The sequence below is a fragment of the Lithobates pipiens genome, unplaced genomic scaffold, assembly GCF_037356315.1.
Source record: "Lithobates pipiens isolate NorthernLeopardFrog02 unplaced genomic scaffold, aLitPip1_a1.2 Scaffold_16, whole genome shotgun sequence".
NCBI lineage: Eukaryota > Metazoa > Chordata > Amphibia > Anura > Ranidae > Lithobates > Lithobates pipiens.
Genome location: NW_027507748.1, coordinates 108027258 through 108053663, shown reverse-complemented (window position 1 = coordinate 108053663; position 26406 = coordinate 108027258). Strand labels below are relative to the sequence as shown.

Here is a 26406-nt window from a genome sequence, read left to right as displayed (position 1 = left end):
AATACATAGGGTTGCCGTGCACTACTGCTGACCGCTGCCCTATACTGCAGCAGTCCTTCATTGGTATAGGGACTGACGTACAGTCTGCTAATCACTAACACACAACCTGCTTGGTCCACAAAAGTTCTTATAAGGACTGGTAACTTGGTATAGGGTGCTACGGTACATAGGCCTGAGTGCGTTACAGTCTGCTGTTCTGTAAGGACCGCTATCGGTCCACAATACATAGGGTTGCCGTGCACTACTGCTGACCGCTGCCCTATACTGCAGCAGTCCTTCAGCGGTATAGGGACTGACGCACAGTCTGCTAAACACTAACACACAACCTGCTTGGTCCACAAAAGTTTTTATAAGGACTGGTAACTTGGTATAGGGTGCTACGGTACATAGGCCTGAGTGCAGTACAGTCTGCTGTTCTGTAAGGACCGCTATCGGTCCACAATACATAGGGTTGCCGTGCACTACTGCTGACCGCTGCCCTATACTGCAGCAGTCCTTCATTGGTATAGGGACTGACGTACAGTCTGCTAATCACTAACACACAACCTGCTTGGTCCACAAAAGTTCTTATAAGGACTGGTAACTTGGTATAGGGTGCTACGGTACATAGGCCTGAGTGCGTTACAGTCTGCTGTTCTGTAAGGACCGCTATCGGTCCACAATACATAGGGTTGCCGTGCACTACTGCTGACCGCTGCCCTATACTGCAGCAGTCCTTCAGCGGTATAGGGACTGACGCACAGTCTGCTAAACACTAACACACAACCTGCTTGGTCCACAAAAGTTTTTATAAGGACTGGTAACTTGGTATAGGGTGCTACGGTACATAGGCCTGAGTGCAGTACAGTCTGCTGTTCTGTAAGGACCGCTATCGGTCCACAATACATAGGGTTGACGTGCACTACTGCTGACCGCTGCCCTATACTGCAGCAGTCCTTCAGCGGTATAGGGACTAAGAGTTTTGTCACAGGGTGATTTAAAAAATGACAGGCAGAGGAAGAGGCAGGCCCTTCCGCAGGGGTGGTAGGGGTAGGGCAGGAGCAACAGCCTTGAGCCAAAGTGGGAAGTTGCAGAAGGTGCGTTCAATTACTTTAAAGGACGCACCAGACTTGGTTGAGTGGCTCACTCAGCCTTATTCTTCTGCACCCTCCTCATCCTCTCGATCTGCACCCTCTTCTTCACTCTCTGCTATGTGCACCCCCAAAGACACTACCACCAACAACACCACCACCACCACATACCTTCCGCTTGAGTGCAAATGGGGGCCTTCATGCTCCAGTGTTTTAATAGGGACCCCCGTATAAAAAGCATGAGGGTCAAGGACCAGTACTGGGTGGCAACGTACTTAGATCCCCGGTACAAACACAAAATGGCGGAAATGTTACCGCCGTCGCAGAGGGCTGTCAGAATGCAGCACTTCCAGGCCTTGCTTCGAGAAATGCTGCATTCTGCTTTTGCGTGCGCTGGCAGAGGAGCAATTCCCACTCCCAGAGAAGGATTTGCGGGTACCAATCCAACAGCGCCTGCAAGAAGAGGCCGGTTTGAAGATGTGTTGGTGACTTCGGATATGAGGTCATTCTTTCAGCCGACCCATCGACAGGTGTCATCCGGATCCAGCATCAGGGAACGCCTAGACCGTCAGGTGTCCGACTACATTGGGTTAACGGCCGATGTGGACGCTCTGAGGAGTGATGAACCCCTAGACTACTGGGTGGGCAGGCTTGACCTCTGGCCAGAGCTTGCCCAATTTGCAATCGAACTGTTGGCTTGCCCCTCATCCAGTGTCCTGTCCGAAAGGACGTTCAGCGCAGCAGGGGGGATTGTGACCGATAAGCGTACTCGCCTAGCTCACGACAGTGTTAACTACCTCACATTTCTAAAAATGAATGAGGCATGGATCTCGGAGGAATTCAACACATGTGATCAGTAGACCATGTATATGTCTATAAACAATTTTTGGAATCAAGCACACAGACCTTCTTAATTCATTTGGCTCACTTCCCTGACCCAAAAAAGCACACCGTACTATATGCCCCTACCCTCCTCTTTGAAGAGGTTGAGCGGTGTCATATTTCTACTGGGGCTGCTTATTATGAGGGGTTCCCACCATCCCTGTGCTGTGCTGACTTCCTCCTGGGTGTTCTTATTATGAGGGGCTCCCACCATCCCTGTGCTGTGCTGACTTCCTCCTGGGGGTTCTTATTATGAGGGGATCACACCATCCCTGTGCTGTGCTGACTTCCTCCTGGGGCTGCTTACGGTGCTGCTGTCAGCGCTGTATGTCACGGAGCTGCTGTCAGCGCTGTATGTCACGGAGCTGCTGTCAGCGCTGTATGTCACGGAGCTGCTGTCAGCGCTGTATGTCACGGAGCTGCTGTCAGCGCTGTATGTCACGGAGCTGCTGTCAGCGCTGTATGTCACGGAGCTGCTGTCAGCGCTGTATGTCACGGAGCTGCTGTCAGCGCTGTATGTCACGGTGCTGCTGTCAGCGCTGTATGTCACGGAGCTGCTGTCAGCGCTGTATGTCACGGAGCTGCTGTCAGTGCTGTATGTCACGGAGCTGCTGTCAGCGCTGTATGTCACGGAGCTGCTGTCAGCGCTGTATGTCACGGAGCTGCTGTCAGCGCTGTATGTCACGGTGCTGCTGTCAGCGCTGTATGTCACGGAGCTGCTGTCAGCGCTGTATGTCACGGAGCTGCTGTCAGCGCTGTATGTCACGGAGCTGCTGTCAGCGCTGTATGTCACGGTGCTGATGTCAGTGCTCTGTATTACGGTGCTGCTGTCAGTGCTCTGTATCTCCTGCACCCTCTTGTTTGCCTACCCTGGTCCCTGACCTTCCCTCTCCTCCATTGCCTTCATTAGCTCCATAGTCCTGAATTGTCAGAACAATTTCCCAAATAAAAAAAAAATGCTTGTAGTTATCGATCCCAAATTCACCTCATACATGTATTATGCTATTGTCCAGGTGGTGGGACTACGTGCTACCCCCTAATAATTACCCCGTGGCCGCAAATTCGACCTAAAGGTTTGCGAAATTCGCCTCCCATTGAAGTCAATGGAGCCCGCGGCGAACGGTCGTTTTCGCGAACGTTTGTGTCCGTTCGCGTTTCGCGTTCGCGAAACGTCCCGTCGGAAGTTCGTCCATCACTACTCAACAATGAGTGGCTTCTTATTACAATGCTCAATACCAGTGTATTTGTTAAGTTGGTGTAGTTACAGTGACAATGTGCTGCCAAATGTCCCATAATCAGGCCATTTTAGCTGAAGAAGAGATTGTCACCTCATGTATCAAATAAGTTGCGCTTGCACTGTTGAAGAAAATGGACAAAATTAAAAGGCCATTTGAGAACCTAGGAGACAGATAAGAAACACAAACAGTAATTCAATTAAAATAGGATTTTATTTTAAATAAAAAAAATATTGCACATCCGCAATATTTTATTGTAAACAATTGCCTCTCTACCCAAGACATACTCTACATATTTTTCTCTGACTTTGTGGGCTCTTTGGGGGGGGGGGGGGGGGGGTAAGCCAGGATGGCCACTTTCGAGACTGACAACAGATCGCTGCAGGTTCCGAAGAAAACTCGGCCTCATAGCCAGATAGCTGGCTGCATTCTTTCGAAGGTGCAGAATGCAACAGCTCAATCTAAACGTGGTTTAGTTTATATTCAGCCAGGTTCATGGCCGTTAGGAAGATCCTGAACCAGCTTGACATTATGCCAAAGGCATTCTCTACCACTCTGGCACGTGACAGCTGGAAATTGAAAACCCTCTGCTCTGGGGTCCTCACGGAGAACGGCCTCGTGAGATGTTCCCCCAGAGCAAAGGCCTCATCCGTGACAAATTGAGGCCCTCAACATTCTCCTCCAGAGGTGGCAACCCCAAGGTGCCATTTTGTAGATGCCGATAAAACTCAGTCTGGGCGATCACTTCTCCGTCAGAGTTTCGTCCGTTCTTCCCAACGTCCAGGTAGATGAACTCATAATTGGGAAAGTCCCACTGGTGGAGAAACTGGGAAGCCACAGTCTGCCATTCCTGTGGGTTGGAAGGAAACTGTGGAGTCAAACAAGAAAAATAAATTTCTGTGGAGTCAAACAAGAAAAAAAAAAAAGTTTGCACATAATATTGCAAGTAGATTAGACACAAACATTCTTGGCCAACATAAGTATAACATTTATTGAAATGAGAATATAAAGACAAAAGTGTAAGGTCAACTTATCAGATTCCTCACCCCCTCTGGTGGCCCATTGGTTAAATGTTATGGTGGGAGGGATGGGTAGATGTTTTGGACAGGTAACCCTCTTCAATTCATTGAGAGCTGAATGCATAAATAATGTGTGTTACTTTGGCCAGCCCCTCCTTACTTACACTATTGGCAGCCCACTGGACAGGTAAGAAGTGTCATAATCCAAAAACATGAATACACACTGTCCAAATTGAAGCACATTTTTACATTCTGCAATTACCTATCAAGATAATAGGAGAATAAAACTTTAAACGACACCATTTCAAAGTATTCAGGCAGGCACCTGCACTACATGCTTTGGTCAATTCATTCATAAATATGACCACAAAAGAGGTAGGTATAGTGTGTATGGTTTTGGCAAAGTCAGTTATTTACTAAAGGAAAATCCACTTTGCACTACAAGTGCATTGAAAGTGCACCGAAAAGTGCACTTGGAAGTAAAGTCGCTGTAGATCCAAGGAGGACATGCAAGGAAAATAAAAAACAGCATTTTAGTTTGTACATGATTGGATGATAAAATCAGCAGAACTTCCACTCATTTCAGATCTATCCCTTAGATCTAGAGCGACTGCACTTGAAAATGCACTGAAAGTGCACTTTCAAGTGCACTTGCAGTACAAAGTGGATTTGCCTTTCGTAAATAACCCCCACAGTATCTATAACCATACCATCAACACAACTCTACTTTTTAGCATTAAAAAGTAGTCCTTGCACTCCTGTTCTTTTTCAAATGCAAAAATAAAACTTTAAATGCAAATATAAAGATATGAAAAGACACCAAATTGTGCAGACAGTATTACCACTTTCTGACTTAGCAGTATCCACAAGCCATGCCATGTCCTTTTTTTTTCATGCGCCCAGAATGCACAGGTGCAGCATCCAGGCTTAAATAAAATGCAGCTGGATAGGGCTGAATACCATACTAAATGGTGCTCGTGTTTAGGGAAAATGGTTTTCAGGAAAGTATGCCTGAACTTAAGTGTTCTACCTGCAAATGTGGGGCATTCTTCATTACAGGTGTTATGTCACTATATCTATGTAGCACTAACCCCCGAAAGGAGCTGCTAGTTATTTTTGGGCTTACCTTCTGTTCTCCTTGTGGCATGTCTAGGGGATGTCCTATGGTAATTAGCCCAGTAACTCGAGACTGACAACAGATCCACTTGAATGGATTTTATTTGCAAAACACAGTCAATTGAACAGTCTTTCAACCTGGGATCAAAGGGTTGGAAAGGAGGTTCAGGTACTCTTAGTGTCAAAGTCATAAAAACGTTGAAGAACTTGCTTACTTTGACTGCATCCAGAGAATAGCCATTCGCATCTGGATGGTCACCCAGGTTGGACAGTCCCTCTCTCACAAGGCCTAGCAGCCAACAAGGTGCTTACTCAGGAACAAGTCTCTGCCACAGACGTGGTTGCAGAACGTACAAAATAATGTCTCTGCCACAGACGTTGTTGTAGAACATGTAGGGAAACTAAACTTGAAACACTTGTAGGATATCTGGATCTTTCAGCCTGCTTGACGATATCCACTAGACCGGATTCTCTCGGTTACTTCAGCCCTTCCAGGCTCTTGTTAAGAAAACCAACCCATACGTGGTGTTCTTCTAAAGAGTCCTCCCATGGGATGCTCGAAGTACTCTGGGTCTCTTCCGAACCGGAGACGGCACCCAACCACCTCAGAATCCTCCTCTAGTTTCCTTGCCTCGGGCTAGCCAGCCCCGAGACATTAAAGTTGGGTGGATCCACACCCCAGGCCAAGCCTGTCTATCTAACCCACCCATTCTCCGACGGTTTGATAGATGCTCTCCGGTGAATCCTGGAAAAGAAAAGAACATATATACAATACTTTACACCTAAACTATTAGAAGGCAGGATTCCACCAATCTCCATGGATTCCTCTCCTCTAAAGTATAAAACTTCTAAAACCGTTTTTTTTCCCTGTAAAACAATGCTAATTGTGCCGACTCGTGCCACCTGGTGGTATGTGTCGCTGACGTGCAGTCTCTAACTTAAAACAGATTAAATGTTCTTGACACGCGGATGATCCTTTCTCTGTGTGACTGGCTCTGTCTGACTACCCCATAGTTCAGTAGCTTCAAAAGAAAATGCAGAGTTGAAGACCCGGAGAAGCTCTCCTTGCAAATTTCAAAGTCTTGACTCAGGAACAGTTCACCAGTAGAAACGGGGATCAGGCAAAGTTAAATCTTTCCCCAGTGCATCCACAGTAGAAATAAAGTATACGGCACTGTCTTTATCCGGTCTGCAGATCACAACTTTGTCCTCATAGATGTGCCGACCGTAGCTCCAATGCTGTAGACATCCGACAAACTGTTCATAAAGCTCCGGTGAGAAAGCCTTCTTCCTGAGCGACTTTGGTACGTTAAAATAGCTCCAAACTTCACCCTCATACCAGGCCTCATGGTTCTTTTCAATGACAGTCATAATGTCCCTTGGAACATAGGGGAATTCCAACCCCATACTCTGTTGCCACCCGCTTATTCTAAAAGTCTCTGAGACCCAGATTGGCCTCGTCATGATCGGGCATTTTATTTCTTTATAGAATGGCTTAACAACTATCAGCCGTTAAAAGAAAGTTCAAAGAGTACTCGCGGCAATTTAGGTTCAAAGTGCGAGTCATCTCCCTCATCCGAGCCAGAACGGTTCCCCGAGCTCTGCGACGACTCCTCTGCAGGCCGGCAGTTCCCGGTGACAACACCAGCAGTTTCCCTGTGCCTGTCTACAGGTATCCTCTTCCAAATGTTCGGCCCGGGACGGCGTATGGACGATCCAGTTTTATGGCCACAAGAAACACTGAGTGCCTTCCCTTTCTTGCCATCCAGCTTCTCAACAGCAACACTCACGGCAGGGGTCATGTCCATGACCTTCAGGGCAGTCTTCCGGGCTTTAGAGGGAGCAGCATCCTCTCTGGTAATACGAGCTCCAACAGATGATGCTGGAGCGTAGACGATCGCCTCTTCTGTTGCCATACCCATGACCCAGTCCATGTGGTAGGCCCGAGGCAATTCAGTGGGCTGTTCAACCTTGAAGGTATATTGTCCACACCTCTTACATCTGGAGAATGACCGAAGGTTGGCGACCAGGCTGTTGCATTTTCCACAAAGCATACCCAGGCCCTCAATGTCTCCAGTAGTGTACAGTATAAACCACGCCTGCGGCAGCAGGCGAATGCCCGTGTCAGTGAGCACAGTACCAGGCAGCTGTATTCCTGTGGGACCCCTTTCAAGAGGCATCCTGGGTCCTGACACAGGTTACACACCTGGAGCACGGTACATTTCTAAGGAAAATCTTCGCTCCAACACTCCGAGAGAAAATTGACCGGTCTCTACTCTTTCCACAACACACAATCACGCGGTGCCTTGTGTAGGAAAGAACAACTCAGACTCCTCCCACTGCTTGGGTTGCGCAACTTTGCTAGCTTTTTGGCAAGGGCTCCTCCTACGCTTATGCACCTCAGTGAAAGTCTGAGTGAAGATGGCGCTGATGGCGCAGTTCAAAAACACACAACCCTCTGTCTTTGCTTTACCACGTGTACAGTTCCTTTGCGGGGTAATGGAAAAATCCTGGACTACGAGCCCCCACATGTAGCACTAACCCCCGAGCTGCTGGTTACTTTTGGGCTTACCATTACCTTCTGTTCTCCTTGTGGCATGTCTAGTGGATGTCCCGTGGTAAATAGCCCAGTAACTCGAGACTGACAACAGATCCACTTGAATTGATTTTATTTGCAAAACTCAGTCAATTGAACAATCTTTCAACTTGGGATCAGAGTTGGAAAGGAGGTTCAGGTACTCTTAGTGTCAAAGTCATAAAAACTTTGAAGAACTTGCTTACTTTGACTGCATCCAGAGAATAGCCATTTGCAGCTGGATGGTCACCCAGGTTGGACAGTCCCTCTCTCACAAGGCCTAGCAGCCAACAAGGTGCCTACTCAGGAACAAGTCTCTGCCACAGACGTTGTAGAACGTACACAATAATGTCTCTGCCACAGACGTTGTTGTAGAACATGTAGGGAAACTAAACTTGAAACACTTGCAGGATACCTGGATCTTTCAGCCTGCTTGGCGATATCCACAAGACCGGATTCTCTCGGTTACTTTAGCCCTTCCAGGCTCTTGTTATGAAAACCAACCCGTACGTGGTGTTCTTCTAAAGAGTCCTCCCCTGGAATGCTCAAAGTACTCTGGGTCTCTTCCGAACCGGAGACGGCACCCAACCACCTCAGAATCCTCCTCTAGTTTCCTTGCCTCGGGCTAGCCAGCCCCGAGACATTAAAGTTGGGTGGATCCACACCCCAGGCCATAGCCTTCCTGGGGGCTGGTCTGAAGGACCAGGACCATGTAATCAGCTCTTCATACTGGACCGGAACCCCAAACCACGTGACGTCCACATCTTAAATACCCTCTCCCAGAGGGCACAGCGATAGGGCCACTCCCACTGACCTGACTCCGAAAGAGAGTAAATTAAGCACCTAACCAGACCATAGTTCCATGCCTGCCACAAGAGACAGCGCCCCCTGTGGGCAGGCTGAACATCTCACAGCCCAGTCAGACTGATGCAGAGGTCCAATTTAGACAAATAAACCCAAACCGAACTGCAGTTTAGACAAAGTTTAACTTTGAAAAACGCATAGCGCGTGCTCTTCAGGAGCCGCCGCTACAATTCTATGTAGAGATCTCTATTTGGAGATTTTTTTTATGGGTAAACTTAGGCTTTAACTCCACACTGTGTCATAAAAGCTATTTCAGGTTCCATTAATATTGGCATTTTCTGACCTTCTTACCTTGGCATTAAGTATTCAAGCATAAAAACCCAGAAGTCTGTTGCATAATTATTTACTAATTATATCAGCTTGCAGTGCACTTTTACATTCTTTTTTTTTGCTGTGCTGAAAAATAGAGCTGCTAAAAGTGCAAAACCAAGGTGACGGCATGTGGGGTCAGTGGGACTAATTTTCCAAATTGCTGATCTATCTCTGCAAATGAAACAGGATTTTGCCTTGCACATGACTGGATGACTGAAAAATAGTAGTAAATAGAGCTAAACTTGTGTGTTCTTTTTTCCTAACTTTAAAAAAAAGGATGGCTATGAGCAATCTCCAAATTGGCTTTTTAAGCTTACAGAATGCTGAGAAGGGACACCTCTCATCTGAAAGTGCTAGGCAATCACAAGGTATTGTCACCAGGGTTGCGCCAAGGCAGAGGCAGAAAAGGCACCTGCCTTCAGCGCTGCACTGCATGGCACTTGCTCATGGCTCTGCATCACCCAGCTGTGTCCTGAGATGTGCAGGTCTGAGCTGTCAAGGTGACAACTTTGGGGGCGATTTTAGAGAATCATCTGTGTGTGGGATTCTGCACAGATGTCAATGGAAGTCTCACCCTGAAATCACCATAAGTAGTACAGAAACTACTTTTGGAAATTGCTGTGGCGCCTCAAATGCAGTGTCGCACGACGCTGCCATTGCCGGCAATTGCTGCCGATTTGGCATGGATTTGACATGTCAAACAGCATGCCAAATCGCATCAATGAAAACCAGAGCTAAAACAACATTTAGCCCCTCAATAACCCTTAATGAACATTAATTATTATTTAATAAAGTAGAATTAAAACAAAACTTTTTTTTCATTTTGGATAGGGTAAGGAAGGGCTACAATGCCTGATAATTTTATTTTTGCAATCAGTGTCACATTTGGGAGATTTCCACTCATTGTCTGTCTTATAGCCAAAACAGGAAGTGAGAATACTTACTATAATATATATACAGTATATATACACAGTATTTTATTTTTCTTCCTTTTTTTCTTTGTATAATTACATGTATGTAAAATTATTAAAGAGGGATTCCACCTACAAAAAAAATATTAAAAGCCAGCAGCTATAAATACTACAGCTGCTGACTTTTAATAAATGGACACTCACCTGTCCCGGGTTCCAGCGATGCCGGCAGCCGAGGCCGATCGATGGCTCGGCTCTCGGCTGCTGCCGCCACCATTCTAGGTGAGGGAATCAGGAAGTGAAGCGAATCGGCTCCACTTCCCAGTTCCCTACTGCGCATGCGCGAGTCGCGCAGCGCAATAGGAATTGTCCGCGCTGTCTCTGAGACCCGTGTGTGTCCCAGCAGACAGCGCGTCAGGACAGGAAATGGCGTAGACTCCCGCGGGAGTCTATGCCCGGAAGTGGGTGTAAATACCTGTCTTTGACAGGTATCTCCACCCCCCTCCCCCCTGAAAGGTGCCAATTGTGACACTGGAGGGGGGGAGGGTTCCGATTAGTGGAAGTTCCACTTTAGGGTGGAACCCCGCTTTAAATGTGCATTTACTCCAGTTTGTAATACTTATTTTTAAAAATGTTTTGTACCACAAACATGATTCTTGTGCCTTTATCAAGGGGACAAGCCACAGAATATAATTTGTAGTTAACCATAAAATTTGTAGTTAAAGTTTTTGTTGACCCTTATTTTTTAATTAACTCCTTTAATCCTTTCCCAGCGCAAGGGGTGTTTTTTGACATTCTCACTAGAGCACCTTGTCCTGGCAAGGTTTTTTAAATAAAAGAAGGAAACTAAATCTAATGCTCGCCATACCCAGCTGTACCAGGTATTTCACTTTGCTGCTGCCTTGTGAATGAAGGAGCGAGGGAATGAAGCACATGCAAGGGTTACTGGGGGAGTTAAGTGACCCTGCTCTCCAGGGGGAAAGTAAAGGGTCACTTTAACAAAAAACGGGACTGATAGAGTATTAAAGATGTCAAAGCTGACCTATCATTATGGAAAGGCTAGATGGCTGGATGTCATTCTACACCAATGGCTTTGATGCTTTTTTTGAGGCATGTAGTAGCAGTCCACATATTCTCTCAGTACCAGTTTGCTTTATGAAAGTTGGTCTAGCAAAAGGCTTGTAGAAATGAAGACCATTAACCAGTATATATGCAGCAGGAAAACCACCCAGCCCTAGTTAGTGACAAATTCTTCTGTAACTATCCTGTTCCTGGCCAAATTAGATGTATGCCATGCTGTATAAACTATTTACATTTAGTTTTTCACATTCTGCCTGAGCCTTTTAAAGTGAAGAAGTGAACTTACGGGAAAGTTATTTATGTGAAAGTTTAACTTGTGATTTACTATCTGCTGCTCCCATGGGCCAGAAATTAACAGGTCGAAGTGAAAACTGCAGCAGTTCTGGTGCTTCCGACACTAATTAGCAAGAACTACTTCTACAGCTGCTCAAGCATCACATATTCTCTGCTAGGGACACTTGTGTGGTGATATATTAATTTAGTACCTGTTTCACACAAATAGGTTAAAAACAAATTTACTATTAATCATTTCCATGCTTGCCTTCTACTTCTCTTCCATTTGGGAAAGCAAACATGGAAAAGTTGAAGGCCAAATGTGAATTGCTTGCATCATTAGGCATTTATATTAGGACCGCTGTGACTATATGGCTTGGTGCACATAAAGTTAATACACGAAGCCTAAGCAAAGTGGATGGACACACACTGTATAACTGTATTGCATGAGATCGCTTCCTGGTTCATCTTTACCATGCAAATGTTTTCTACCCCTGTGTAAAAGTCAAAAATGTTAGCTAGAACCACAGAGTAAACCTTTGAAACTTGAAGACTCCATGTCACATGTATATTACCCATGTTTCAGGCCCTCGCAGGGTCCCTTTCCCATGGCAACAATATGACCTACCTAAAATACCCTGTAAGGCCCTGAAACATTGATATTGAACTTGTGGCTCGTTAGAACATGTAAAAAGTAACTTTTAAAGTACTGGTGACTTTCACCAACCACTCTGCTCTGCTTGGAGCTTGTATTTAGTTGAAAACTCCTCTGTGTGCTCTGGTTCTTTTGCACAGTTCAAACATTGTGGTCAGTGAACAAATTTCCACCTAAATTGGTGTATGTGTTTAAATTACGGGTCTACAAGTTCCTTTGAAGACAGGTATTAGAATGAGCAGCATATGTAGTGTTTACAGTGCAATGTAATGTTTTAGTGCTATTAAAGCGGAGTTCCAGCTACAAACTATATATATATATATATATATATATATATATATATATATATATATATATATATATATATATATATATATATTTATACCTTTCACAAGCATTTCAAAAGGAATTTTAACAGTCACATCTTCTGTTAAATTTCTTCCCCAATGTCCGGTTTCATCTGTTTAAACAACTTTGATCCTGGTGTTCTGGCCATTTTCATTTTGCTGGTGGGCATGTGAAGCCCACAAGCATCCTGTTCCAGCATACGGTACCCGTTCTCTCCCCGATCTCGCACATGCGCATTGTGTCATTGTTCTGACTAGAAATACACCCTGTCGAAAAATGCCCGCTCTGTACTGCGCATGCACAGCGCTTGCGTAATATGGAGCCGCCGAACAGTGGAATCCAATGTTCGGCGACTTTCTGTGGCTCTGTTTTGTGCAAGCGCATGTGTAATACCGGGCGGGCATTATTCGACGGGGGCATTTTTCGACAGGACACCGTCAACTAAACCGGTTTCCATCATAGCGGGCGTCGTCGGAAATGCCCGCCCCATTGTGATGGCAATGAAGCACTTGGCGTTTCCCACTGACTCCTGGGAAATGATGACACACATCTCCCAGGAGCAGTAGCGAGCGGTGGCACAGAGGGAAGTGACGTCAGGAGCCGAGGTGATGAAGGAGGCAGATTTCAAGGGACCACATAGCAACAGGCATAAAAAGGTAAGTAAAAAAAAAAACATTTTCCCCAATTTTTTTTTTTTACTTATTTCATGCACATTAACCACTTGCCGACCGCCGCACGACGATGTACGTCGACAGAATGGCACGGGCAGGCATAAGGGCTTACATGTACGTCCTTGCCTGCCCACGGGTCGGGGGCCCGATCGGGCCCCCGCCCGGTGCCTGCGGCGGTCGGTATTCATTCGGGAGCGATCCCGGACGAGGGGACGGCCATTCATTCATGGCCACCCCCTCGCGATCGCTCCCGACGAATGAAAATGTCCGGTGACATCACTTCCTCTCCTGTAATGTAAACACAGGAGAGGAAGTGATGTATTCTCTCCTCCGTGTCGGTATTTTTCGTTCCGGCACCGAGGAGAGAGCATCGGTGAGTTGCACAAGCACTACACTACACAGTAGAACATGCCAGGCACACTCACACCCCCCCTTTACCCCCCGATCACCCCCCAATTACCCCTGCCCCCCCAGTCACAGTGACACCAATTGCTTTTTTTTTTTTTTTTTTGCATTGGTGTCATTTGTGACTGTAATAACTGTTAGGGCAGTTAGGGTTAGCCCCCTTTAGTTCTAATGTGCCCCCCTAACCCCCCCAATAAAGGTTTAACCCCGTAATCACCCCCCGTCGCCAGTGTCACTAAGGCTGGGTTCACATTGCAGCGGTTTATGAGAACGAATGTGATTCGCACCGCACTGCAGTGCAAATCACATCCGATCTCTGTGCGATTCGAGTTCAGCCATACAGATAGTATGGCTGAATTCGTGTCGCACCCGCCGCACCCGCCGCAAATTCGCACGGGACCCTTTTTTTGGCCCGCAGCAGAATCGGATCGCATGGGTGTTCACACCATGCGATCCGAGTTTGCAGATCGCACTGCGATATGCGAACTGATCTGGGGGTGTCATTAACATTTCACTGACACTCCCAGCAGTTCGCATAGGGCAGTGTGAACTGCCGCCGGGAGGCATGCGATGCGGGAACCCGCCACGGATTCGTGGCGTTCCCGCATCGCTCCAGTGTGAACCCAGCCTAATAAGCGATCATTTTTCTGATCGCTGTATTAGTGTCACAGGTGACGCTAGTTAGGCAGGTAGGTATTTAGGTTCGCCGCAGCTTTTTATAGCGCCAGGGACCCCCATATACTACCGCATAAAGCCCCCTGATTTCCCCCTAGTTAACCCTTTCACCAGTGATCACCATATAACTGTTACAGGTGACGCTGGTTGGTTAGTTATTTTTTTATAGTTTCAGGGCACCCGCCATTTATTACCTAATAAAGGTTTAACCCCCTGATCACCCGGCGGGTGTCATTTGTGACTGTAATAACTGTTAGGGCAGTTAGGGTTAGCCCCCTTTAGTTCTAAGGTACCCCCCTAACCCCCCCAATAAAGGTTTAACCCCGTGATCACCCCCCGTCGCCAGTGTCACTAAGGCTGGGTTCACATTGCAGCGGTTTATGAGAACGGATGTGATTCGCGCCGCACTGCAGTGCAAATCACATCCGATCTCTGTGCGATTCGAGTTCAGCCATACAGATAGTATGGCTGAATTCGTGTCGCACCCGCCGCACCCGCCGCAAACTCGCACGGGACCCTTTTTTTGGTCCGCAGCAGAATCGGATCGCATGGGTGTTCACACCATGCGATCCGAGTTTGCAGATCGCACTGCGATATGCGAACTGATCTGGGGGTGTCATTAACATTTCACTGACACTCCCAGCAGTTCGCATAGGGCAGTGTGAACTGCCGCCGGGAGGCATGTGATGCGGGAACCCGCCGCGCATTCGTGGCGTTCCCACATCGCTCCAGTGTGAACCCAGCCTAATAAGCGATCGTTTTTCTGATCGCTGTATTAGTGTCACAGGTGACGCTAGTTAGGCAGGTAGGTATTTAGGTTCGCCGCAGCTTTTTATAGCGCCAGGGACCCCCATATACTACCGCATAAAGCCCCCTGATTGCCCCCTAGTTAACCCTTTCACCAGTGATCACCATATAACTGTTACAGGTGACGCTGGTTGGTTAGTTATTTTTTTTATAGTTTCAGGGCACCCGCCATTTATTACCTAGTCTCACTAGTGTACCCCTAAATTTAGGGGTGTCTACTTTCCAAAATGGGGTCATTTGGGGGGGGGGGGTTTGTGCCATCTTGGCATTTTATGGCTTTCAAAACTGTAATGCCCTTAGAAATCCTGAAGGCAGTGCTTGGCTCCCAAAAAGTCCCACATATGTGGTATCCCCGTACTCAGGAGAAGCAGCAGAATTTATTTTGGGGTGTCATTTCACATATGCCCATGGCATGCGTGAGCAATATATCATTTAGTGACAACTTTGTGAAAAAAAAAAAAAGTTTGTAATTTTCCCGCAACTTGTGGCAAAATATAAAATATTCCATGGACTCAAAATGCCTCTCAGCAAATAGCTTGGGGTGTCTACTTTCTAAAATGGGGTCATTTGTGGGGGTTTTGTGCCATCTTGGCATTTTATAGCCTTCAAAACTGTAATAGGTAGTGAGAAGTGAAATCAAAAATTTACGCCCTTAGAAAGCCTGAAGGCGGTGCTTGGTTTTCGGGGCCCCGTACGCGGCTAGGCTCCCAAAAAGTCCCACATATGTGGTATCCCCGTACTCAGGAGAAGCAGCAGAATTTATTTTGGGGTGTCATTTCACATATGCCCATAGCATGTGTGAGCAATATATCATTTAGTGACAACTTTGTGTAAAAAAAAAAATTATTTTTTGTCATTATTCAATCACTTGAGGCAAAAAAATAAAATATTCAATGGGCTCAACATGCCACTTATCAATTTCCTTAGGGTGTCTACTTTCCAAAATGGGGTCATTTGGGGGGGTTTTGTACTGCCCTGCCATTTTAGCACCTCAAGAAATGAGATAGGCAGTCGTAAACTAAAAGCTGCGTAAATTCCAGAAAACGTACCTTAGTTTGTAGATGTGACAACTTTTGCGCAAACCAATAAATATACAATTATTTACTTTTTTGTTTACCAAAGACATGTGGCTGAATACATTTTGGCCTAAATGTATGACTAAAATTGAGTTTATTGGATTTTTCTAATAACAAAAAGTAGAAAATATCATTTTTTTTCAAAATTTGCGGTCTTTTTACGTTTATATCGCAAAAAATAAAAATCGCAGAGGCAATCAAATACCATCAAAAGAAAGCTCTATTTGTGGGAAGAAAAGGACGCAAATTTTGTTTGGGTACAACATTGCATGACCGCGCAATTACCAGTTAAAGCAACGCAGTGCCAAATTGTAAAAAGACCTCTGGTCATTTACCAGCAAAATGGTCCGGTCTGAAAGTGGTTAATGACATTGTTATTTTTATTTTTGGTTGGAACTCCACTTTAAGCAGCTAAAATAATAAAAAAAAAGGAAAAGCAGTACAATATCGACTGGTTGCTACTTAATCCTATTTTCCAATTAAAATAAATACAATTATTGACCAGGAAAAAATGTCAATATGACTGCTGGCTTTCAGACATGTTCACCTCGAGACTGCTCGATACTATGATCAATAAAGCTTCATTCATCATGAAAACTATGGGGACAAAGACATTTATTGATGCTGGATATCCGCATCAGTTCATTCAGAGAAGTGCAAACAACTCCTTGGTAGTTAAAAAATCCTCTGTAAATAAACACTGCCACTATATGACCCTGAAAACCATACGCTGTGCACAGCCGTGTAACTGTAAAGTACAGTAACTGACACAGTAAAATAATAGGAAAATCGTGACCTTTGAGCAGTGAATGCAGCATACTCAGTGACTGAAAAGTACAACAGGGTCCCTGTAAATAATCAAATAAAAGCACATTACAATTAGTTGCAAACTATATTAAAGGTAAGAAAAATATTTTTAGTTGAGTGTAAATTGTGCGTTATTGCAGTATTGCAGGTCATTTTTGCTCTGACATTAAATATTCATGTTATTGTATTAAATATAGAGATTTGTACTTCAAACTTCAATACCACAGGGAACTCTTACGGCAGAGGACTCATGGGTATGCCGTACCTTCAGAGTGCATGCGCCGGTGATGTCACTGGCTGCATCACTGGCTGCATCTAAAGTAAATATCTTCTAAACAGTGCATGTTTTGGAGATATTTACTGTACATATAGGTAAGCCTTATTTTAGGCTTACCTGTAGGCAAAAATCATCCAACCAGGGCTTTTTTTCAGCAGGAACTAGGGGGAACTCAGTTCCACCTCATGTCTTCTGTTCCCTTCTCACCACTATCAATTGGTAACACTAAAGTCCAGCTTCTGAGTTTACAAGTGATAGCTTATCTCCCAGTAGCTCCCACAGGTCAGATCTCCTGCGCAGATCCCACTGAGTGCTGGACAGCGTCAAGGGAGATACAGCCATACCCCACTTTTAAGTACACATCGGGGTTTATTTACTAAAGCTAGAACGTGAAAAATCAGGCTCACTTCTGCATAGAAACAAATGAGTTTCCAGGTTTTATTACCTAAGCTTAATTGAACAAGCTGGGGTTAGAAGCTCTTTGGTTTATATGGATAAGTGTGCCCGATTTTGCACGTTCTAGCTTTAGTAAATAAACCCAATTGCATACATAAAAGTGGAGTATACCTGTTCAGAACAGGTGCCCAGGGTTCAGTGCAGTCAAGGGCAGGAGAGTGTGCATGGTAGGCTGCACCCTCCGTGGTCTCCATTTTTCTCCCCGTGACCAGTAGTTGATGTTCCTACTGCATGACCTCCCTTGCAAGTGACTGTAGTATAGTATGGTAGGAGGTGATACAGCCGGATAGGTGCTTTAGCTTAATATTGCAACTAAGGTAAGACATATGACAGATGATGGAGCTTTTAAGGAGGGGGGAGAAGAGGAGGGCAGTGGGGGGAGGAGTTGTATTTAGAGGGAAGAGCTACTATTTGATGCCATTTAGCAGGTATGTGTGTGTGGCAGGCGTGGTTGAATTCCTGCACCTTTTCTCTGAGAAAAAAAGCCCTGACTAAAACAGTACAGACTGTTCACTTAGCAAAGTGAATTTTCACTCTGCAAGGATGTTTTCCCTTAGCTTAGTGCATGAGGTGAGATCTGTTACGTTGATCATCCAATCATGCGCAAGTAAAAATCCAGTTTCTCTCCTTGCACACAGGTATTCTTTGCAAAGTAAATTTTTATCTCATTCACTAAGCTAAGTAAAAATTCCCAGCAAATTATATAAAGATGTATACAAACCAACATCCTTGTCCCAGTTTCCAAAATAGTGCAGGACTAAGCTTTCAAACTCTGAGCTAAGAGCTACTAACATCAGGGGAGAGAAATTGCATGGAAGGGGGTTTGAATCAGAGAAAGAGCTTTCTCCTGTGGTGGTGGAGGTGAACTGCCATGGCTAGGCCTTACTCAATCGATAAACACACCTAGCGTCAGCACGCATCCAGCTGCATTTTACACGTTTTTATAAGCGTCAAGGGTTTTTTCTGCCAAAACTCTGCTGCTCCTGGATGCACTGGCAGTGTTGTTTTCTGTCTCTAAAAGCACCTGCTACTAAACATTGCTAAAATCCTATGTGTGCATGTTCACATAGGCTAACATGTAGGGGAGTTTAGAGGCAGGAAAAAACAGTAGTAAGAAGAGCCGGCACAACTGTAATCCTTGAAGTGTCGTTTATTGGTACATCAGAGTCACAATAAAACAATAAAGCTGATGCATTTTGGCAATAGCCTTAGTCGGCCTATCAGGTTAGTGTCACTAACCTGATAGGCCAATTATGTAGAGATGGAGCTTGCATATGTGTATGTGAGCATATATATATTTTGCCATATCTGTTTCAAACTAGCTACAACTAAGGCTATTACTGAAGTGTGTCAGCTTTATTGTTTTATTCTCACTGATGTACCAATAAATGACACTTCAAGGATTACAGTTTTGCCAGCTCTTCTTACTACTGTTGCATTGGAGTGTATTGGGACACATCGAGCCTCGGCACCTGTGGGTGGACCTGATGTATGGATTGAGTTATCCCTGCAGAGAGCGCTGTTACTTTTCTTCTTTTCCATGGAGGAAAAAACAGACGCTCCCAGAAGCAGCTGCAAGAATGTCCAATACGTATGAGGCCTAGGACAGAGGACAGAGATGCGGGACTGTCCCAGTACATCCCGGACAGTTGCCATTTATGTATGTGTATTGAGCAAATACTCAGTGTCTGCCCCAAAGTACATAAATAATTGCAAATTATATATCAAAACATTGATACGATTATTGATAAGATTATTGACATCTAGCTGATTTATTTTACATACTTAGCTAAAAATTGTTAAAAGATTTTGCAATCATTTTAAAACGAGACCCGTACTAAGAAGATCACCAGGGTTTTTACTACTGACCCCCTCTAAAACTAGCTAAACTAATTCCCAGCTTGTCCCTGACCTCAATACTTTCAGTCACTGATCTGAACAAGCAGACAGATATAAGGTGTTGCTAGGATTGTGAATGACCCCGGGGCATCCTTGGGCTCCTGGAACAAATAAAAACTGCAGTGTGTGCCTTAAATGGGCATAATTGTCTACTTGGTGTATACTCTGTGCCCATATTCAGCAGTCAAGCTGGTGTGTGGTTTCTGTTGAGTAGTGTATTTTGATGTTTTAACTCATAGGTAATCACCTAATAATCAAGTTTTAAATCACTTTCCAGCAAAGAGAAAATGTATGGGAACTCTGATTATTAGGAATACAGTGAAATTAAAATCAAAAGTTTATTGCATTTGTTTTATATTGCATTATAATTAGATCACATTGGTCTGCGTTTTTTTTACCTTGATATGTTGATGACATGATATGGTCTGATACTTATTTGTGCCTCCTGTTCTTTAACAGTACAGCTGGAATACTGATGAAGAATTTCTCTTTAAGGCTGTGATGGCCTTTGTAATGCGAACTCATGTGAACAATACAATTCAGTAAGTTACACTATAAGTTTTACTTTTGTTGAAAAATCCATAATCTATCACCAGATAAACTAGGATTTATTTATGCAAGGATTTTATCAAACAATTAGTTCTTTCGCCAATTGATTTCTAAATTAGAACAATAATCACCTGAGCAATAATCATAGGACTATAATCATCTGAGCAATCTCAATGTTTTGATAAGACCATTTGCAGTGCGTTTTAGTGATAAAGTAAATCCTTTGGCATAAAATCTCATATAAAAATATATAAATAGAACATCCCATATATGAGTAGTACTTCAGATACAATCTTCATTGTGCTCCAATTAGACTAGTAAAATTTACAATGAAAGTATTACCTCGACCACCTCACATTTTCTGTCACTGAAACACATTTCATAAATGTACATGTACCGGTTAATAATGTGTTGCTGTTTTGTATTTTGTACATAGGATCTCCAATATTCTTCTGTGCAATGTAACTCAGAGAGTTTCATTCTGGTTTGTGGTGACGACCCCTTCAAACAGTTCAGAACCTATTGACAGCACAAAAGTGAAAAATGCTATAAGGTATATGCAAAATTTTATAATTTAGTAACATTGCAAAACTATTACAATTACAGATCTGGAGGTAAAACTTGAGCTTATGACTTTGGGAAGTGTTTTTTGTATTTTCCCTTGCTCTCTCCAGGCACCAAACACATAAGCTAAGGTGAGAATTCATGTTTATGGAATGGCTACTTGATAGGTAATCCTTATCCTTTGCATGTTTATGGCCACCCAAGTGACCTAGAATAAGGTCCAGATGGACAATTTCCTTTCAAGTTCAAGAAAGATTAGGGGGAGCAATAAGTGATCAGGAAAAGTCTGAGACAGGAAGAAGAGGGTAGAAATGTAGGAAGTGGTGCAGTCCATAAAGAGTATCAGGCATTTTCCCTCTTTTTAGATACCTACGATGTTTTGATCAAAGCCCTTAGCACATAATCAGTCTTTTGTTGACAATAGTACCAGAAATGCCGCATTTACACGACCGGTTTTCCTGTAGGAATAAACTCCAAAGGTTTTTCTGATGGAGTTCTGCTGAAACTGTCGTGTGTACACACGATCGCACCAAGTCTGCTCGTTAAGAACGCGGTGATGTACAGCACGTACGACGGGACTAGAAAAAGGATGTTCAGGACAGCATACAGATGAGCGGTTTTCCCGTTAGGAATGGGTTCCATCGGAAATATTTATGTAGCACTGACCCCCAAAGGAGCAGCTGGTTTTGTTGGGCTTACCGTTACCTTCTTGACCTTGTATGCGTCTAGGGGTTTCCGAGGTAGATAGAACAAAGAACTGCAGAGACTGACACTGGATGCACCTTTGGGATTTTTATTTGCAGAAAAGGTAGACGAAACACAGTCTCTTGATGTAGGATAGAGGGCTTAGGTAGAAAGTTCAGGTACTCTTGGAACTGCTCAAGCTAGAAACTCTCTCACTATAGAAATCCAGAGAATAGCCACTCACAACTGGATTCTCACAGCTACCAGATAGACCTCCTCTCACTAGGCCTAGCAGCCGATAGAGTGCTCAAATAAAGCAAAGCCTCTGCCACAGACTTACATGTAGAAATTGATGAATAAAGTCTCTGCAACAGACTTGTTGTAGAACGCTGATGAATAAAGTCTCTGCCACAGACTTGTTGTAGAACACTTGTTGTAACTGAAGGATGTAGACAAATATAGAGAGCCCTCATACGGTACCATTATCTTGCAGCCAGTCCGGCGATACCGTATGAGTGTAGATTCACTTGGTGTCTTTCAACTAAGCCTTCAGGCTCTTTCTGAGAAGCCAGCCTTGTGCATAGTCTTCTCCCAAAGAGTCCTCCCCTGGTTGCTGCCTCTCCACAGATGAGACGGCACCAATCCTCCTTCCAGTTACTTTGCCTCGGGCTAGCCAGCCCGAGACTCGGAATTGGATGGATCCGCACCCCAGGCCATGAGGGCCATGGGGGCTGGTCAGGAGGACCAGGACCAAACAGACAGAAAGATCTTCTGAACCGGAACCCAGAAGCACGTGATGTCAGTACCTTAAGTACCCTCTCCCAGAGTGCACAGCATGACACTCCCACTGGGCTAGTTCCGAGAAAGAATGACAATCAAAGAGCCTAGCTAAAGTGCATTCTCGCACTTGCCAAAAGTGACAGCGACACCTGTGGTCAAGCAGAACCCAGTGCAATCCAGCTAGGCTGGTACTGAAACCATAATTTGGTAGAATTAAATCTAAAACCAAACTGCGGTTTTAGTCATTTTAAATAGAGAATAAAACATAGCGCATGCTCTTCAGGAGCCGGCGGTACATTTAAAACATGTTCTATTTCTAGGTCCGTCAGAATTTTTGTAACAAAAAAGTCCGATAAGGCATTCACAAGATCGGAATATATGATGAAAAGCTTCCATCTGACTTTTTCTGTCAGACATTCTGCTTGTGTGTATGCGGCATAAGTCTATGTTTAACTTCTTGAAAAATAATCAGCTGCCTGTCCATCACTCAGGAACCCTGTGTCATTCTTAGAAGTTTTAGTTTGGCTTTTATGAATGACACAGCGAGGTGGAAAAGGTGGGCATAGTCGAGCTCTCTTGATAAGAGCTCCTGACAACCCCTTAGTGTGTTAAACCCTGCTGCACCAGATTATGGGATGTAAGATCATTGAAAATTTCTACTAAACTAAGAAGAATCAGCACAAGGGACACATCATACTAAATGTAAGTTATGTCCCTGCTGCAAATATTTGTTTGTAATTTAGGCTTAAAGAAGCATTCCAGCCATTTCTGTGTTTATTAAAAAGTCTTAAAAGACTTTTAATAAACACATACTCCCCTGTCCCAGGATCCAGCAATGTGGCCGTCCGAAGCCTCGGTTCTCTCCCCCGCCCCTCCCGTCGAGTGACGGTCAGTGGGAAGAATTTTCCTTTCATTGGTAGTCATTGGGAAGAACTGAATTGCCCCCTTACAGATAGCTAAAAAGATCAATGGTGCCAATAGAAACTTATCTGAGTCTGAGTCAGAAATTTCTCATTGTGAATTTAGTGAATTTGAGTGTTCAGGAGGGTGTGCCTGTCCAGCGAGATATTCATTGCTTTAGGCTTTGCCTTGTCTACCTATAAAGCTGACACACCCACAAATGCTGAAACAGTGGAGAAACACTGGGCAGTGAGGTATGAAGATGTGAGAGATGTAGCATATGACTGTATGCAAAGTATAGTACTTTTCTTTAATCGTGCATAACAGGACACAGAGTTATAGTAGTTACTATGTGGGTTATAGGCCACCTTCAGGTGCTGGACACTGGCTCACCCTAAACAGGAAGTTGCCTCCCTATATAAGCCCTCCCATACTAGGAGTACCTCAGTTTTTTCGCCAGTGTCTAAGGTGTTGGTCATGAGCGAAGATGTGCTGTGCTGAGCTCCACTGGAGTAATCCTTGCTGGGGCTAGCTATGCAGCCAGATCCATTAAAAGTGTCTTTTAGACCGAATAGAATGGTACCTGGGCCCCGTGGTAGAAAAAATTAGGTTTGCCTGTAATGCTTCTTTTTTTAGAGAGCTGGACTCCGGCATCCAATACTTTGGTATTTTAAGCCATAACGTTTTACTGGCGGTGTGCTATTACAGGGGTAGGAGTGTGGGTTCCCCGAGGGTCCCCATTCCTGAATGTTTGTTAATGGAACCCACCGTGAAGGGGGAAGATTGGGTCTGTTGGTTTTACCACAGAAAACCCTGCAGCGGGAAAGGTAAGGGGAGTTTTTCTAAGAATTTTTTTAATTTTTCCTCTTAAATGTCTCCTTAAAAAAAAAAAGAAAAGTAAATGTTGTCATGCCTAAGTGTCCCCACTGGGGGCTGTATGAAGAACGTACCTTCTCATGCTTTTCTCAGAGATCACGCTGTATCAGGAAGCAGCAGACTCCTTTCCTCCGGCGAGCAGCTCAGACCTCTGGTGAGTTTGGGGGGGTTTTTGCTTCCACCAGACACCCCCCACCTGGGATAAGCTCTCCCCCTATTCACAGGGAAGGGGAGAGCTGATTAAAAGTTGGAATTCCTTTTTCTGATTAAAAGTTGGAATTCCTATAAAACAGGTTGAGTGTCTCAGTCTGTGCTGAGAGTAAGTGGTATATGTCAAATCCTTGAGAGACCAGCAAAATCAAACGGAGATGTCTAACTCATTTTGGATCTCTAAACCGGTTCCTGAATATCCGCTCTTTTTTATATAGAGTCAATCCAATCAGTTGTCTCCATCTTACAAGGAAGAGAAGTTTTTATGTCGATCGACATCAAGGGTGCATACCTCCATGGGCATATTTCCCTGCCCACAAGAAATATTTACTTTTTAGGCTAGAAAATCTTCATTTTCAGTTTTTAGCTCTGATTGCGGTCTAGCTACTGCACCTTGAGTGTTTACAAAGATTTTGGCTCCTCCTTTAGCCAGACTAAGGGCCCAAGGTATAACGATTATAGTTTACCTAGACGATTGGCTCTTGATAGACCAGTCGGTAGCCCGCTTAGACCAAAGTATGGTCACCTCATTCAACTACCTGAAATAGCTCAACCTAGAGAAATCTTCCTTAAATCCATTAAGGAGATTAAAAAAAACTTGGGTCTGTTCATAGATACACCCATAAAAGGGTATTCTCGCTCCAGGCAAAGATCAGCGCCATAAAGGAACTGATTAAAGTGGCCGAGGCCTGAGCATGAGGGAAAGATAGTGGCTTCATTTAAGGCCGTTCCTTATGCTCAGTTTCATTCGAGACTGCTGAATAATGTTATCTTATCGACTTGGAACAAGAGGGTTCAAGTTTATGCTTAATAACCAAAAAAACTGCAAAGGGAAAAATCCTTCCTACAGTTACCTGGGAAGTGGTAACAACATACTCCAACCTTTTTTAGGTTTGAGAGCAGTCCTGAAAGAGATAACTTTCCAAGAGAAGTGTCCAGATCAGAAATCACCTTGCCCATTAACATTCTACAGATTCGGGCAGAGTGCTTGGTCCTGAGGGCCTGGACGTTTAATTTGCGGAGCTGTCCTGTCAGGATGCAATCTGACAATGCCACAGCAGTGGCCTATATCAATCCCCAAAGGGGCACAAGAAATTGTGCAGCCCAGAAAGAGGTGAATCATATGCTATCTTGGGCAGAAAACAATGTACCTTGCCTATTGGCAGTTTTCATTCTAGGAATAGAAAATTGGCAGGCGGTCTATTTGAGTCGCCAGCAGTTGTTCCTGGGAGAAAGATTCCTTCAACTTTGTTAAAAACAAAGGATCCGCTAGCATGCGGAACAGGTGCCTTGGTGTTCCCGTGGAATCAGTTTTACTGTTTTATGCATTCCCTCCTTTTCTGCCTGCATCCATAACTTCTTCACAGACTCAAGCAGGAAGGAAAGTCTGTGATTTTTGTGGCCCAGCGTGGCCCAGAAGATCTTGGTATGCAGAGATCATAAGGTTGGCGGTAGGGGTCCCATGGACCCTACCACCATGTCCAGACCTTTTCTCGCTAGGTCCAGTATTCCATCTTACCTTTCAAATGCTAAATTTAACGGTTTGGCTATTGAGACCCACATTCTGAGGAAACATGGGCTGTCAAGTTCAGTGGTATCTACCTTGGTTAATGCAAGGAAGCCTGCCTCCATAATCATATATTATGGAGTCTGAAAAGCATATGTCTCCTGGTATGAGACCAGGGGTTGGCACCCCAGGAAATCCTTGTCTAGTGCCTCATTGAATATGGAAATAGTCTGAGGAGGAGCCACTATACCTGATATGTTCTTCAGGTTGTGAATATAGAACAGATCAACTTAAGAAACTCATCTTAGAAGTCCCATTTCTAAAAAGTGAATGTGAGGTAATCCCACAAAAATGTTTTAAAGGCTTTCCTCACATCTAGTGAAAGTAGTATAGTCTTGAATGCATATGCATAGGAAAAAATGATTTCTTCTGTTGGAATCACTGTGATAGATGCACGAAGTATATCATACGGGGGGGGGGGCTGTAGTCCCCTCCCCGCAGCATTATATGCCAAAATAGAGTGTGGAGTCAAGAGATCCCCAAGATCTATATATAGGTAATATAAAAGGGAGTACCTGTCCAGGCCCGGAGCTTTGCCTGGTTGCATTTGTGCTATCGCCATAGCCACTTCCGCTGCCGAAAGTGGCTCTTCTAAAGAGACTTTGGGCAAGTCCTCATCTGAGAGGCAGGGAAGTCCTGACCTCTGAATGTAATCCTGTATGGCCTTCTGTTTGGAAGATTTCTCCAAATCGGATAAAGGCTGAGGAGGATTATAAAGTGAGGTATAACACCTTCTGAATATTTCTGTGATCTCCTCCGTCGCATGGACCTTGGTTTGACCATCATTAATTAGTTCAGGGAGGAACACGTGAGCTTGCTGGACTTTAAGGGCACATGCCAGCAGTTTCCCACACTTGTTACTA

General features: G+C 44.5%; 1 protein-coding gene across 1 annotated transcript in view; it reads left to right on the top strand.

The window, feature by feature from the left end:
- Positions 1 to 26406, top strand: part of CLTRN (collectrin, amino acid transport regulator) — a 145052-nt gene that overhangs the window by 62786 nt on the left and 55860 nt on the right. The window contains exons 3-4 of the mRNA XM_077480238.1: positions 19873 to 19955; positions 20399 to 20515. Coding sequence (XP_077336364.1) covers positions 19873 to 19955; positions 20399 to 20515 — 200 coding nt within the window. The remainder of the gene's footprint in view (positions 1 to 19872; positions 19956 to 20398; positions 20516 to 26406) is intronic.